Genomic DNA, 17,485 nt, shown 5'->3' with positions numbered 1-17,485 from the left:
TCAGTAGCTCCACTTTCCAGATATCAAAGAGCACAATTTGAGGAGATGGAGGCTCTCCTCAAACATCTCCCTGAGCAATACCGTAAAATGGGGGCGGAAATCATGTTCGAAGGTGAGGTCATTTCCAATGCTAATAAATAATGCACATCGGATGCGCCTCACTACCTCTGGAGACATTAACACAAGCAAGCATCATCTTGTGCCACCACGCATGCGAAATCTACCGCACTACATCCTATGAACAGTGCTTTAAATGGGAATAAATAAGTGCAGGTACTCATTAAAATAAGCTCGAGGTGTGCCAAGTGGGCGGAGCTAGGGGCGGGGCTAAGGGCAAGATATGATGATACATAATGGCTTCTGTACCAGTTGCAGCACATATCAAAACACAAGAAATGCGTTTATGTAAACGAAACCGGTTAACTCATTACACAAAATGAAAGCCAAACTGGAGATGTTAACATTTCCTCGTTTTGTAATATTTGCTGTTTCTTAATGCCCTACTGTTATTTATTGTTGTTTGGCATAATACTGTATATTCTCAAGATCGCACACACAGAAAGAGACAAGCAGACATGTACACAACATTATTCCACACATTCCCTTTAATATATCTCCTGAGCGTGTCCTGATACTCTCCCTCTTTCAAGCAGGAAAGCACACAGACATAAGCAAACACTCGCACTTCAGTCCATTAATGATTTCAGAACTCAGCAAATAAGTTTGCGCTATATAACACTCTCCCTAAAAAATGTCTGGCATTTTTATCTGAAAAAGCGGCAAATCCTAACTTCACCTGTCAACTCACCTTACATTCCTCATTCCCTCGTCCTTCTATGTTCGTCTCGTCTTTCCCCCAACCAAAATGCATCAACAGTTGTCATGCGAGCTAATTCCTGGAGTGTTCCAACATTCCCTGCTGTGCATTGCCCTATGGGCAGGGATCAATTCACAACCATTGTCCCAGTACCCTGGTCAGTCCCTGTTATCTTGTAAATGCAGCCATTAGTGTTTGCGGGGCACACAAAGGGAAGCAGCTCCTGTGCTAAACATAAAGATGAAAAGGAAAACGTCTTTGATGAAGGTAGAGTATTGTATTTCGCAGCCACGTGCTTTAGTAGGCCCTAGTGCAATACACTAAATGGGACTGGATGACTGTCTGGCAGTCCCAGCCCATTTCACTCACCTAATGGAGAGTTGGGGGGGAGAGGGGCCGGCGAAATCACTTTGACGAATTGTCTTTGCGCATCTGATCAACAGTGCAGGGACTGTCTAGACCCTGTCCTGTTAATCACAGCGTGATATAAGCCCTCTTAACACCCTGCAGTCTTTGTACCTTCAAGTGGGCGCTGCTGGAATCTTCAGCAGTGACTGCCCTGAGCTGGGGGAGATGTCTATCCTGCGCCTTCCTGCCGCTGATTAGGGTGCCGGTACTCTTTCTGGCTAAAGAGAAGTGCCGGTACTGACGCCAAGATAATTCGGAAGTGCCGGTACTCAGTACCGGTGAGTACCGGCCCATTTAAAGCACTGCTTATGAACAGATGTTTACAGGGCAAGTACCATTTTCTGTTCATAGCATTGGTGACATGCTTAGCATAGATTGAATAGCGGTCTCCTCCCAGATGTGGTAGTTAGCTTGTCCTCTGATCTGTTGGGCTGCAAGCTTGCTAGTCTTTGTGCCAGGATGAGTCTGGGTACTGAAACCTGCTTTTCATGGGTGCTGTAGACTGCTTCATCTTCTTCGCCAGAGATGTCTTTTCACTGCATGGTATGTGCCCACAGATCCTTCCATCGATATCGAAGAATTTTCTTGGATATGAATGCTGGGCAGCTTACATCGTCCTGGTCAGGCGACAAGCAGAGATTGCAGACCTAGTGGTGATTGTTCTATGGGTACTTAGCGCAGCATAGAGTACAGTAATGGAATCGTGATCGTTCCATAACCTGTGGTCATTCTCTGAGAGGACTCCACATGAACAAGAGTCTTCGGCCCCTGACCGTGGCTCAGAAGCGAGGCCAGATGCGGTTGTACCAGCTATGCACAAGTTATAAAGAAGGAACACTGAAAGGATCTGATAAAAGCAGAGGGAACAGGTTGACAAATGAAGCCTACTCAGTGCACGTCCTAACCAGATGGCAGAAAAAAAACTATCTAACTTGGAGTCGGTGCTGAGTACATGTACATTTAGACATTTAGAGGAGTCAAATGCATCTTTTTGGGCTCAAGAACTTCCTTAGAGAAAAGACAACTTACAGACACCCGATCCCAACACTAGATGGCAGGAGTGTGCTAAGCATGTGTGTAACTATAGACAGTGCTTTAAATGGAAAAAAATAAGTGCAGGTACTCATTAATATGAGCTAGAGGCGTGGTGAGTGGGCGGGCCAGGGGCGGGGCTTATGGCGACATATAATGATACATAATGACTTCTATATCCCTGCAGCAACTATGAAAAACACATGAGAAATGTGTTTATGTAAACGAAACAGGTTAACTCATTACACAAAATGAAACCCAAATAGGATGACATGTCAACAGTTCCTAGTTTTGTAATATTTGCTGCTTCTTAATGCCATACTGTTATTTGTTGGTGTTTGGCACAACACTATATACACTTAAGCGTGCGCACGCACACACACACACACACACACATTCTACGCATTCCCTCAAAAATCTACCTAGTGTCCTGATTCTCTCCCTTTTCTCTCACAGAAAAACAGGCACACACACAGGTCGAAAAGCGCACAGACATAAGCAAACACTCGCAAAAATTCTCGGTGGGAACAAAACAATTTTAAACCCCTTACCTCCCATGATTTTCTACATTGCCGCAGTCCATGTGCTACCTCCATACCTGTGTTTTGTACAAATTCACACAATAGTGTGAATGTGAATAACAGCACACCAGATTTATGACTTTACAGAAATGTTCCATGGCTGCAGCTGGCATGCTTCTCCTATTAAATTCTTTATGAAAGCCTGCGCACTTTGATTCCACAAACCTGCTGCAAAGTGGATCTAAAGGCATTGGGGAGCAGGCGGAGGCTTATGCGCCGGGTGTTCTGTATGTTTAAAAAATGACTTATCACACCATTACATCTCTCACCCCTCCCTGTCACGCCTTATATTTCTTTAAATCATATGCTCCAAGAATCTTCTGATGATCTCCCACACTTTCACCTCCCTCCCTGGTTGCTGCCCTTCTTAACGATTACTGCGTTCAGCTGCCCTCACACCCGATGGATCGCCAGACAGTTGTTTAAATACATTTTAAACAATTGCCAGGATTTTAAAGGAAACTGCTTTCATTACATGTTTAGTTCCAGATAAAGTAATGCAAAGTACTGGCTCTGCAGCCTGAGTTTTGCTGCTAATAGCTCAGACTGTAAGACAGGCGTCCCTCTGTGTATGCTGAGCATATAGTGCTCAGAAATGAACTGATAAAGTCTACGCGCTTTGAGTGGTGATTAATGTGGGTTATAGTCACTTAAGCCAATTATCGATCTCGGAAAGATAAACACCTGACTGACAGTGGAGGGTCTGTCTAGACCCTGCGCTGTTAATCACAGCGTGACACACGGCAAGCCCTCTTAGACCCCTGCAGTCTCAGGCCATTCACATGGAAGCTGCTGGAATCTCCAGCAGCGACTTTGCAAGAGGCTTGGCGCGCTTACCAGCTCTAGAGGAGATAAACAACGGGAGCCTGCAGTGCTCTATTAGGGTACCGGTACTCTCCCTGGCTAATGAGAAGTGCCGGTACTGAGGGCCAGAAAATTCAGAAGTGCCGGTACTCAGTACCGGTGAGTACCGGCCCATTTAAAGCACTGACTATAGATCAATACATGTGTGTGTATGTGTGTGTATGAATATGTATATATATGTATATATATCACAAACACATATACTCGTATACATACAAACTCAGGTTTCAACAAGCAATATTTAAATCTTATGTCGTACGTATGTGTGTATAAATCTGTGTATGAGTATTTCCATAGATATACAATTCTAAACACATACATACAAAGTCAGATTTCAACATTGTAAGTAAAACGTTGCTTTGCAGTGAAAGATGGTGGACAAATTAATGTGTGTGGCAAGGTGCACTGTCTGTTTTCATTTCTGTACTGCCTTCTGGAACTTCCAACAGCTTTGGTAGTGAGGCCCTTGGAAGATGGGGGTGGCGGGGAGGCATGACGGCAGGACAGACAAAGCTATGGCACAGGTCCCATCTGACCTCCCTTTAGAGACACCAGGAAACATCTGCAGCCAGGAGACCATCAGATTGGAGGCAAAGATTTCCACAAACTCAAATAAATAAATAAAATAAATCACTTTTTTAACTGTATTCTTCACTTCCACCCTGTCGCTCTGGTGCCTTTAGCTAGGTTCACGCATTACCAATGGCGTGTATAAACAGCCCAAAAAGGGGATCCCCCACCCATTGGTCAGACAGAACCCTTGGGAAAGCGATAGGAGTAAGCGCCCAGGAAGCTATAACAGCACGCCATAAGAAGGGTTAACGGTTCGCTCCCTCCATCCGTGGAGATTTATATAGTGCGAACTTGACCCGAAGGTTTTAGAGTGCTTAACATGAGCACCATGTGCGTTACAGATGGGCACGTTCCTTTTTAGGTCGAGGACCGCCGGTCTGCCGAAGGCAGAACCGGAAGTCGGAGATTTAATGACTTGGAGAAGAGGGGCTTGAACCCGCCCCTCTTCTCCCCTGTTCTCCATTGGCTGGCCTCTTGAATGCTGGCCAGCCATTGGAGAAGAGGTCCGTCACTCCGAACAGGCCCCGTCCTTTTCGGATTCGGGGGCGTGTTTTTTTCAAGAAATCTAATTATCTCCTCCAGCCAATGGCAGGAGGAGAACACGCCCCCGAATCCGAAAGCTCCGCTGACTTTCTCCGAGGCATTTCTGCTTCGCCTCGGAGAAAGGCAGTTGTGTCTCTCTCTCTGTGATTTTAAACTCTTGTACAGGCACTCCAAAGGTATCAGAGCGCTGGCTTGAACCCGGTTCCCCCGCATCAAAGTCACCCACCCCTGCCATTGCCTCAGATACTCTTCATTGCCCTGTTCTGCCACATCCCTCCTTCCGCGCTAATCATACGATCATGTACTCACGACACGTGGTACAAGTGTCCTTGTGCCCCTTCCTCTGGTGCGAGGCGGAGCCCCCCTCCCTAGCCCAACCGAGTCCCCTCGAACACTCGAGGAGTGAGTAGGCTGGGTGCCATGTCTTCTTTCCGAAGGGAGACAGGCTAATTCAGAGTCACAGAAACCCGTGTTAGTGTTTGGAGAACGTACCCCGACAGCACTACACCTCTCCCTGCCCCACCACCACCCACCCGATACCCCACTGGTGACTGACAGCATGTGTGCAGGGAGCCCGAGTTGGGAGGCTGCATAGCCGGTACTCACTGTGAAAGAAGGCAACTGCTGCGGATTGATGTGCGGCAAAATACAGAGAGAAAACAGCAACACGAGACCATGCTGCACCCGGCAGCCTGTCACAACAAAGCAGTTTCGAAACCTGCCCAGCCCCCACTTATGGAGCAGAACGATGATCAGAATGAGAACACTGAATGCTTATTGGGGGTATATTTTGTGGGGGATTAATTCAGAGGTCTTCACGTTTCTGACACATTTTCTCCCTATACGGAGGTAGCTCAGTATGTCAATGTACCTGTTGCAGCCATGTATGTAGGGTCACGTGTGCTAGTCCCAGCCTGTCAGAACGCCAATGTTAACGCAGTGCTGGGCGATAGATATTATTTGACAATTTATGGGGGCAATTACTGATCTTCTAAGATTATAGATGAGGAACCAATTTCTGTAAATATCTAGATTTTGATGGAAAGATTAGTGCCGGAGAACAGGTCCACTGAAAGTCGAAGGTCTGGCTTTAAAGGTCACCCTTTTGTTTGAGGTTAGAGGCTTCCTATCTGATAAGGACTATTTTTTTATGAGTCACAGATTAGAAGAAGACGGGCACATTTATTTTGAGAAAAGCTCGATGATTCACAGATAGGAAAGGTGAAACAAGGGCAGTGTGTGCAGCCAGGCAGGGCCGCAGTAGAATGGACGCTTCCGGCTGATGTAAAGTCACCAGACCTATAAGGCAGTCTGGTACAGTCAGTGGCTGCAGTTCTGAGAGTGGGCACACAGTAGTGTGACATTTACAATGAATCGTAACACAGGCTTGTGTTTACTGGTCTCCTCCTCCAGTGTACAACAATATATAGTTTACTGTGCAATTTTCATTAAATTATACTCATATAAACGTTGACCACATTACATTTGACGTGTATGGCGTGCAGTTCACAGGTCATTAGGGAATATGAGGGTTATGAGTTAGGATGAGGGCAAGAGAAAACAGTGATGAGGTGGAGAACGACAAAAGAGTAGACAGAAAGGTAATGTGCAAAGTGGAAGGTAGAAGTTGATAAATTTGAGCTACAGGAGGTTTTTGACAAGTAACTCAGATTTTAAAAAGTAATTTTGGGATGTTGTGACTTTGGAGTGGAGCTGTAACGCAGGCGTTGTTGTTTCCAATCAGTTACAATAGTAAACCATAGACTCGTGTTGAGCCCGCGCGTCGTACACTATTAGTTCAGTCATTATGGAGCACTCAACAAAATGTTGACGCCACTGCAGAGCTGCTGGATACTGCTTCCAACACGGGGATGTTTACATCCTCCTCCAGCAAGAGGCACGTGGGGTGTGTAGAAAGAGGGGCGTGTCATATTCGCGCTATATAAATGCAATTACAAATCCCCACACCCTACTATCCAGCAGGCGTTGGCATTGAAATCCACTTTCAGGTGCTCTGTGCAACGGAAAGATGTTGTCGGCTGTAGCAGACAAAGAGCACATTGTGATCGGTACACATGCATTAAAACCCCTCTGCGTTTGTGTCCCGGTAAGGGGGCTTATCCACGCCTGGTGGATCGAGTGCTGCTGTTTTCTTACACCAAAGTTCACACGACGGTTCGAATCTTGCCCTGCGACCAAAGGTGAACCGCGGGTTTCTCTAATCGCCAGGTTTCCTCGCCACTGACAGATCAAATAGTCGTTCATAGACGTGCAGCACAACTGCCGATCAACAAACTATAAACATTTCACAACGTTGACTTTTTTCACAATCGCGTTGTAGACATTTACGGCGATTGTGCGTGCACTAGACAAAGAAAGCACCTGTGGACATTTACAAGACACAAAAACAAATCTGAGGTGTGTATTGCAACACAATGCCTGCTATGTATAGACTTCTGTCCCTAATTTTGCAAGCGTGCGTCCAGCCTCCTCTGGCACTCAGTATGTAGAGCGACAGGGAGATCTTGACTCACTGCAGTCTCCCACGTCGGGTCCTCTCAGTATGGACTGTGCATACACTCAGTGCAAGCGGAACTTCACTAGTGAGACGAAAAGAGATTACATTGAAAAATGACCAGTATTTTCCTGTTACAATGAATGTAACGTACTCTCTTCCCTTTGCCACCCTATATCGTGTTCTTCGTTTTCTTAGTATCCCCGTTTTCTTTGTGCCCATGCTATTCAACACTCGCCTCTCTTAGTGTGACGTCAGTGATACTAGCAGCCAATGACGCTGCGGAGGTCGACCGCGAAGTGCAGAAGTTGTTGAATACAGAGGAGGCTGCTGAAGTGAGTGAATCAAAGGTGAGAGACAAGAGGAGGAAGATGAGAACAAGCATTTACAATGCAATGGTCTCGGCATTGGTAAAGTTAGAGCTATTGGCATTGCTTATGACATTATTTTTGTTTATGTTTTTGTTTTTAAAACATTTAAAGAAACGGCATTGTCATGAGCAATGCCAATAGCTCTAACTTTAACAATGCCGAGACCGTTGCATTGTAAATGCTTGTTTGTTAGGTAGGGATAGATTAAGTGAATGGCCGTAATCACAGGATGATGAGTGTCCCTGCCAAGACTCGTACCTGGTTCCCCAGCTTCGAGGTCGACTGCTCTAGCCGTAAGGTCACATCCTCTCGAAGGTGTTTGTCAGATTATGGAGCCATGCTGATGTCAGACCAGCAGATAAAGGTGAACCAACTCACCTTCCAGGTTGCAGTGTTCCGCCGGAAATATGCAAACATGCGCGTGAACCAGTTGTAGATCTCATTCAGGGTTAGCTGTCGGTCCGATGTTTCCAGAATGGCCTGTGTGGATTAAAGATGAGAAACCAAATCACGGGGTAGCCACTGTCAAAATCTAGCTATTCACAACGCAAAATGTCAGTTATTCACCCACAACACATAAGGAATTCTATTGAACTCAAATGCATTAGGTAGCCCAGTTACCAACAGCAGATTAAAAATCCATTTACTCAAAAATGCTGAAGAAAGCATTTATTTACCTCCAACGCATACGAAATTTCACCTACTCATAATGCATGTAGAAACCCAATAACTGCCTCATGTACCTGCAATGTATGAGTAGTTTACACATAATGCACAAGGAAAAAATGCAATTAATGTAGTTTGTAGTTTAATACAATTATAGATTTGTAAACTGTACATAATGCTATCATCTAGCACATGGATACTCGCAAACATTTTTCCAGGGGCCAAAAAGTTTGGTCTGTGGTGTGACTAAGGGCCACACTGATGCCAGCAGGGTAGTTGTTTGAGGAGCTGGGGCGTTGAGGAGGGGACGTAAGGTGGGTAAATGGGAAGAAAAGCATTTACATAAAGTGGCTGAACGGAACTGTACAAAGTGGAACCAGAAAACCTGGGATCAATCCCGGCTTCCCTACTTGACCAAATTGTGTGATCCTAGGAATCTGTTTTTTTTCGCTTTCCCTCCTTTTTTAGGTCTCGCCTGAATCAGCGCATGCGCTGGTCTGGCGAGACATTTTGAGAGGGCTCCAAAATGTGCTACCAGGCCAGCCTAGAGCTACAGTGCATGTGCGCGGGCACGCACGCCTCACTTTCACGGCCGCTTTGATGTTTGATCGCGATCACTTTCGGGGCCGCTTGTTTCCCTTTCTTTTTCTGCGCACTTCTCCCTCCTCTCTCTCCTCCCCCTCACTGTCTTCTCTCCATCTGTCTATCGCTCATTCTCCCTCAGTCGCCTCTCTGCTTGATTCGCTTCTCTTTTTCTCTATCTCATTGGATTCTTACCCCCTTGATTCTTTCTCCCATTCTCTTTCTCTAGACTCTCCTATCATCCTCACGTTTCCTCTTTCTGTCTCTTACACACTCTTTCGTTGTCACCCCTCAATCTCTCAACATCTGTGTGTTCCGCTCTCTCTCTTCCTGCATTTTTCACTCAACTCTCTCGCACACACACCATAATTATCTTTCTTTTTCCTGTGATCCTCGCTTCCTCTCCTGGGTCCTTTCTTTGCCTCTCTGTCTTATTACTCTTTCTCCCTTCCGTTGTCACCCACACTGTCTCTTCACCTCTCTCTGTCTCTCCCGCACCGCTCTCATTAACCTACTCACTCTCGTCTCGATTGCTCTCCCACCCTAAACAGTTCCCTTCCACTCACTCCCTCGCTTTCCTGCCCTCACCCCCTCCTTACCTCTTGATGTCGCGTGTTCGAGATAGACCAGAGGAACATTAAAAGAATTCTATAATAATCTGTAAAAATAAAAAATCACTAGAAAAGTGAAACGCGAACAAACTCAAAAGTAAAAATTTAAAAAACATACACACGGTTTACTTGTTTTAATCTTCGAAGTTTTAGCCGTTAATTGTGATTCTATATATGGGGGCCCGCCGTTTCACTCGCAGTAATAAATTGTCCACCCAAACCTCAATGCTGGCCTTTTCCCACATATTAAAGCCAGGGTTTGATATTACTTATTACAGCGGTGATAGCTTCGAGGACAGCCTAAGACATACGGAGAGGTTCTGACACGGGCTATGAAGCCGCCCTCACATGATCAAAGCAGGCAGCGTGTAGGGCTGCCCACGTCCGGTTTTCTATTGGCACCGACGGTAGTTTAACGCCTTGGAAGGTACAAAAATAAGCAAAATAACCGAAAGCCGGTATTTTCCCCATTGCCTGACCATACTTCAAACAGCAAACATGAGTAGAAAGCACTTTTTTTGATGTATTCGAGGGAGCCGCTAACGGTCCCGGGCTAATAATTAAAGAAAACAGAGACAGTAATGTGATGCTATTAATGAATATATACGATTTTGTTTAAATTCACACTAGTATCATGCCCGGGCCATTCACAGACTCTTAACACGACAACACCTGACTGGTATGTTTCCCGTGGGAAGGTGGCAACCCTGGCAGTGTGGTACGTTTCAGGTGCAAGAGAGAGGTCTGAGTTTTCTGACGTTAACAATGGAACTCATTTAAATGACTTCAAGAGGTGTGGCCTTGAGGTTAAGTGCGGATTTCTGCAACAGGCGCCATAGCCCACTGAGCTACAAGCATTTGCAATGCAATAGGTCTTGCACTTACGCAAGTTTCAGCTATTGACATTGCAAATAACAATGCCTTTTATTTTTGTTTTCGATTTTAAAACATAAATAAAAGGCATTGTCATTAACAATGCCAACAGTTTAAACTCACGTAAATGCGAGACCTATTGCATTGCAAATGCTTGTCTTCATTATCACATACACTAGGACATTGAAATACATGATTTCAGGATGCGCGCTGTGCTTGATTTAATACATAAAAATGGTGTCCATGTATAGTAGCACCCCAAACCATCCAAAGGGTGTACATATTATACTCGCCTATTAGGTCATTAATGGCATTGTGGTGTGGGTGGGATGACGCATGAATGATTCTAAATTCATGTTTGAAAACTATCACTTAAAAAAAATACTTCTGAATGAACTTTTATAATCTAATTTACTAAGATGAAACGGTTGTGCTTGTCAATGAAATAGTATGTTACTTACCCTGTAAGCATCTATGCATAGCGCATAGTGTTGCAGATTCACATGCTATGCACACTCCTGCCATCAAGTTTTGTGTTGGGCGTTGTCTCCGAAAGTTGTTTTCTATAGTAAAGTTTATGGTCAGCGTCGTATCTCCTCCTCGAAGTATTGTGCATGTCCAATGGCTCCTTTGTTAGATTGTAATGTTTTTCCCTGCCATACGGGAAGTGAGGATCTGGGGCCATATGTATCAAAAAAGAGTTTTGCGATTCTCAAAATGCGATTTTTAGAGAATCGCAAATAGAGAATCGCCAAATGCAATGTATGTAGGATTTGCAAAAACATGCGCGAATCCTACATATTCCTTATTTGCGAATCGCAAATTGAGATTCGCAAATAAGTAATACCTTCCCATTATGACATTCTCAATTTGCGATTAACAATTAGAGAATCGCAAATTGAGAATGCAATTTCAAGGTTTCAAGGGTGCCAAAAGGACACCCTGTTGCACCCCTGAAATATGCATGTGTGCACATTTTGCGCACATACATGCTCTAAGGGCATATATGTGCGACATATGGCACTTTTAAACAAGCATTTGCAATGCAATAGGTCTCGCATTTGTGAGAGTTTGAGCTATTGGGATTCTAAATGACAATGCCATTTATTTATGTGTTTTGAAAACCAGCAGCCGGTGCGTAAACACACTTTGTACTTGTAGTCCTTGCTTACGAGAAGCAAGGTTGGCAGTGAAAGAGGTGCACTTGCTGCCAGCTTTGCATTGCAAATGCTTGTTTATTTTTTATATTTTACAAAGCACACTAATGCCTTCATGGTTACCATCCCACAAAGCCCACCAAAAACAGTACAGAAAAAGAGTAAAGCATGTCTATTAATCAACAAAAAGAAATTTAGAAAAAGATTGAGTGACAGACTTGTAACCTGAAGTAAGATTCAACAAAAAAGGGAAGAGTTTTATGGCCATGCCGTTGCTTAGGAAAAAGACCTACCTACACCTCTGCATTTACGAATTTTATGAAGAACTAATAGTCCAGCTGATGCTTCAAGTTTCAAGTTTGCTGATGCAGAGCGTAGACCTCCAGAAAGATGGTAAGGAATGGTCAAATTTATTATAATGCAAGGCCATTCTCATCGCTGGCTTTAGGACAAATGCACAACATTTTTAATTTGACATGCTTTTAAACGGGAAGCACTTGACTCAATTGACATGTCTGTAATAAACCTGTCCGTGCCCCTATCCTATTGGTTGCACATAATGTAGGCAGGACTCTCTCTAGATGGAACTGTAGTCTACTTAGATGCCCCAGTTCCATTTTCCACATAATGTTCCTTCACTCTCACCATGGTAAAGGTTTATGGTAGTGTGCCACCTATTGAGTAGTTCACCCTAGTGGTAGGTAGGAGGAAACGTTTCAGGGTAACCAGAAATAGAAGCGTCTGTCAGGTGGACCACGGGGCCCCCTTGCAATTTGAATACCTTTAGAACGCTTTCGTCACAGCCATTGAGGATCTCAAATGCCCTCAGCAGAATGAACAAGTTACTTACCTTCGGTAACGATGTATCTGTAAGAAACATTAGTTAGTTAGATTCCTCACCTTAGAATATCCCCAGGCGTCAGACTGGATCCGGAAGATTTTTCGTCAGCAATACCCCTTGCGCGTCGCTAGGCGTCGTCTGCGGCTCCGCGTCCGTCGTCGGCGTCGTGTGCCGGAATGACGTCGTCGGAGTACTTAGACGCCGCCCTCGCGCGCTGACGTCAGTTCTTGTACATAGCTTTCCGCGCCAGGAACGCAGAGCCATGCAAAGACTGACACTGGTGCCAAAAATAAAATCTAGGGGCCTGAAAAGGATAACCTTAACCCTAGATGTCAGTTCGCAGAACGGGGAGGATGGGTGGGTCGGTGAGGAATCTAACTAACTAATGTTTCTTACAGAGACATCGTTACCGAAGGTAAGTAACTTGTTCATCTGAAAGAAACACGTTAGTTAGATTCCTCACCTTAGAATAGATACCCAAGCAATACCATCCCCGGTGGTGGGTCTGCGAACCAAGATCACACCAGAAAGTCCTGGAGGACAGAACGGCCAAAGAAGCCATCCCTCCGGACTTGGCTGTCAAGGCAATAATGCCTGGCAAACGTGTGTAGCGAAGCCCACGTTGCCGCCTGACAGATGTCCTGCAAAGGGACACCCCGTCCCAAAGCAGTAGTAGCCGCTGTGGCCCGAGTAGAATGGGCGCGCAGCCCAACAGGAGGGTCCTTTTTTGCCAAGGAGTAACAAATTTTGATGCACAAAACGACCCACCGAGAGATGGTCCGTTTGTGCACAGCTTTCCCCTTCTTAGCACCCACGTATCCAACGAAAAGTTGGTCGTCCACCCGGAACTGCTTTGTGCGGTCCAAATAAAAGGAGAGCGCACGTTTTGGGTCCAGACGGTGGAGCCTCTCTTCCTCTTTGGAAGGATGCGGAGGCGGAAAGAAGGTGGGCAAGGTGACAGACTGCCCAAGATGAAATGGAGTCACCACTTTCGGAAGAAAGGAGGGACGAGGCCGAAGGACAACCTTGTCCGGATGAACAGAGAGAAAAGGGGGCTTTGAAGATAAAGCCTGGAGCTCACTCACCCGTCTAGCCGAGGTGATGGCTACCAGAAAAGCAGTCTTAAGCGTCAGCAGACGAAGAGGACAATTATGAAGAGGCTCAAAGGGAGCACACATTAGAAATGTGAGAACAAGATTCAAGTCCCACTGAGGCATTACAAAAGGGACAGGAGGGAACGTGTGAGTAATGCCTTTTAGAAAGCGTGTAACTACAGGGGACTTGAAAAGAGAAGGCTGATCAGGAAGCCGCAAGAAGGCAGAGATGGCAGCAAGATAACCTTTCAGGGTGCCCAGGGCAGAGCCCTGCCGGGCCAAAGAAAGAAGAAACAGTAGAACCTCAGAAAGAGGGGCGGAAAGGGGATCCACAGCCTTTGCTGTGCACCATGCCACAAATTTGTTCCACCGGCAGGCGTATACCGTCTTTGTGGAGGGACGCCTGGCTGCCAGAATGATATCACAGACTTCAGGAGGCAAGTCAAATGGCATCAACTGCCGCCGCTCAATCTCCACGCATGGAGGTGGAGGCTGGACAGGTTCGGGTGGAGGACCGTCCCCTGCTGTTGCGACAGAAGATCCTCCCGAAGGGGCAGACGTATCGGAGGATCGGTCAACATACTGAGTAGCTCGGGATACCAGTACCTTCGTGCCCAATCCGGAGCTTCCAAGATGACTTGGGCCCGGTCATGCCTGATCTTCTTCAGCACTCTGGGCAGAAGTGGTATAGGCAGAAAGGCGTACAACAGACCGCAACTCCACTTGTGACGAAAAGCGTCGCCGAGCGAGTGCCGCCTTGGAAATTCCAACGCGCAGCACTGCTGACATTGCGCGTTCTCTTCGGTGGCGAATAGATCTAACCAAGGCTCTCCCCACTGCTGAAAGAGACCTTGCGCCACTTCGGAGTTCAGACGCCATTCGTGATCCATCATGCACCGGCGGCTGAGTTCGTCTGCTCTGGCGTTCAGAGAGCCTGCCAGATGTTGAACCACTAGGGTGACGCCCTGGTGTTCCAGCCACGTCCAGAGGCGCAGAGCCTCCTGACAAAGGGTCCACGACCCCACCCCGCCCTGTTTGTTGCAATACCACATGGAGGTGGTGTTGTCCATGAACACCTGCACGACACTTCCCCTGACAGAGGGAAGGAAGGCTTTCAGTGCAAGTCGGATCGCTCTCAACTCCAACAGGTTGATGTGGAGACGAGACTCCGCCGGAGACCAGAGGCCTCTGATCTCCGCCTCTCCCATATGGCCACCCCATCCCAGGAGGGACGCATCCGTCACTACAACATGCTCCGGTTGGGGAAGGGAGAGGCTCTTGCCCTTGACCCAATCGCGGTCCGTGAGCCACCACTGCAACTGCTGTGCAGTGCCCTCCGAGATCAAGACATGGTCGGACAGGTTGCCGTGATGCTGGGCCCACTGAAACTTCAGGTCCCACTGCAGAGCCCGCATGCGCCGCCTGGAGTGATGCACTAGTAGGATGCAGGAGGCCATCAGCCCCAGAAGCCGCAACACTAGCCTGACCGAAACCCAGGATAGAGGCCGAAAGATGGGAATCAGGGCCTGTATATCCCGGACCCGCTGTTCCGGTGGATGGACCCGGAACTGCGCCGAATCGAGAACCGCTCCGATGAAGAGGAGCTTCTGAGAGGGACTCAGGTGTGACTTCGGCACGTTGATGGAAAACCCCAGCAAATGCAGGAGATCCGCCGTAGTCTGGAGGTGGGAGACGACTGCCTGGGGCGAGCCCGCCTTCAACAACCAGTCGTCGAGATAGGGGAAGACTGGAACCCCTGATCTGCGCAGATGAGCTGCGACCACCGCCATCACTTTCGTGAACACCCGAGGGGCACTGGTGAGGCCGAAGGGGAGCACGGTAAACTGAAAGTGCTCTTGGCCCACCGTGAACCGCAGGTAACGCCGGTGGGCTGGCAGGACGGGGATGTGGAAATATGCGTCCTGCAAGTCCAACGCTACCATCCAGTCTCCGGGGTCTAGGGCAGCTAGAACCTGAGCCAAAGTTAACATCTTGAACCTTTCCTTCCAGAGGAAGGCATTGACGTTCCGGAGGTCCAAGATAGGGCGTAGGCCCCCTTTTCCCTTCTTGGGAACCAGGAAGTAGTGGGAATAACAACCACGACCTACTTCTGGGCTCGGAACGCGCTCGACGGCCCCCTTGGCCAAGAGGGTCGAAACTTCCTCGTGGAGAAGATTCAAATGATCCCCCGAGATACGGTGGTGCTGCGGTGGCATGGCTGGAGGGGTCGTCTCGAAGGGGAGGGAGTAGCCCCTTCGGACGATTTGCAGCACCCACCTGTCCGATGTGATGGACCGCCAGTGGAGCAGGTGATGGTGAACTCTGCCGCCCACTGGCGTGAAATGGGCCTGAAAGCTCGGACTAGGAAGGCTTTGAGGCGGATGCTGCCGGGGTGGATGTAGGCTGACCTCGTCGTCCTCCAGAACCGCCTCGGCGGATACCACGTCCGCGACCGCGCGCAGGTTGGTTCTGCGGCTGGTGGCTAGGCGCACGTGAGGAGGCACCCCTTCCTTGGCCACGAAAGGGGCGAAAGGCGGAAGTTTGCGACCGCGGGGCCGAGAGGCCCAAGGACTTGGCCGTAGCCCGGGAGTCCTTAAAGCGATTCTCAGCGCACTGTCCGCTTTCTCGCCAAAAAGGTGAGTGCCATCAAAGGGCATGTCCATGAGAGTGCTCTGGACATCGCCCGAAAATGACGTGGACCGCAGCCAGGCGTGACGTCTAAGCGCCACTGTGGTAGAAATCGCCCTACCCAGCGAGTCCGTAGTGTCAAGCCCACATCGGATAGCGTGTCGCGCTGCATCCCTCCCATCGGCCAGAGCCTGGGTAAGTCGTGTCCGGACCTCCTCCGGACACAGGGGCAGCACGTCCTCCACCGCATCCCACAGGGAGTGGGAATAACGGTCCAAGAGACAGGCGGTGTTCAAAGACCGCAGGCCCAAACTAAGGGAGGAGAACAGCTTCTTGCCAAACTGTTCCAGTCTCTTGGAATCCCGGTCCGGCGGGGCGGTCGGGAAGGAGGATTGGGAGGTAGAGGCCTGGATAACCAGGCTCTCGGGGGTAGGGTGTTGGGACAGAAAACTGGGGTCGCCCGGAGCAGGGCGGTGGCGCCTGGCGACGTTCCTGTCCACAGGGGAAACTGTGGAGGGCTTGGACCAGGTGCCCTGCAGAACGTCAATGAGGGCCTCATTGAATTGCAGCAGAGGCTCAGTGGAGCTTGCTGCAGACTGAAGCACCTCAGTAAGGACGTTAGTCCTCACAGCCACGGCAGGCAGCTCGAGCCCAAGGGCTGCGGCCGCCTTGCGCAGCACCACAGAGAAAGCAGCGCCCTCCTCCGAAGCCACAGTCGGAGGAGAGACGAATCCAGTGTCCGGAGAGGTATCCAGGCCACTGGCCTCCCCCAGTTCATCTGCCCAGTCCTGTGACATTTGAGCCTGAACGGCCATAGGATCCTCGGATCCCTCCCAGTTGTCCCCATCATCCGATTCCTGGTATACAGGAGAAAGGAGCGGAGCCGGGCGATAGACATAATGTGTCTCCAGCGGCGCCGAACGCGGCGTCCATCGACGCCGTATCGGCGCCGGGCCCGGAGCGGGGCTGAACTGGGGCTCGACGTCGAGCGGAGTCGGCGTCAGAGGTGGTACCGGTGTCGACGCCGGCGGAGGAGGCGTGATGAGGTCGACCGGCGTCGGCGGGGACTCGGGTACGGGTCCCTCGGGCGCTTGCGGCGTCGAGGCCGGCGCCGTCAACGGCGCCGGGGCCGGAGCCGCCGGCAGGCAAGGCAGTCCAGTTGGGTCCGCGGGGCCCGAAGGCGAGCCAGCGGGCGTCGACGGCGGAGCCAGGCTCTTCATGGCCGAGAGGAAGGCACTGACTTCCGCCGGCGTCGCGTCAGTCCCAGGGACCGGTGGGGATGGGGACTTGCGCGGCGCCTGCGGCTCCGCCGGAGCCGCGGGGGTGGAA

The 17,485-nt window shown here is 48.7% G+C and overlaps 1 protein-coding gene across 9 annotated transcripts in view; it reads right to left on the bottom strand.

Annotated features, from left to right (window-relative positions):
* Positions 1-17,485, bottom strand: part of FOXP4 (forkhead box P4) — a 973,797-nt gene that overhangs the window by 95,321 nt on the left and 860,991 nt on the right. For all 9 annotated transcript variants that reach the window (XM_085650498.1, XM_085650470.1, XM_085650461.1 and 6 more), the window contains one exon: positions 8,083-8,184. In XM_085650498.1, coding sequence (XP_085506624.1) covers positions 8,083-8,184 — 102 coding nt within the window. The remainder of the gene's footprint in view (positions 1-8,082; positions 8,185-17,485) is intronic.

Source organism: Triturus cristatus, chromosome 1_1 (assembly GCF_964204655.1).
Source record: "Triturus cristatus chromosome 1_1, aTriCri1.1, whole genome shotgun sequence".
Lineage (NCBI taxonomy): Eukaryota > Metazoa > Chordata > Amphibia > Caudata > Salamandridae > Triturus > Triturus cristatus.
This window is presented reverse-complemented; position numbering and strand designations above follow the sequence as displayed.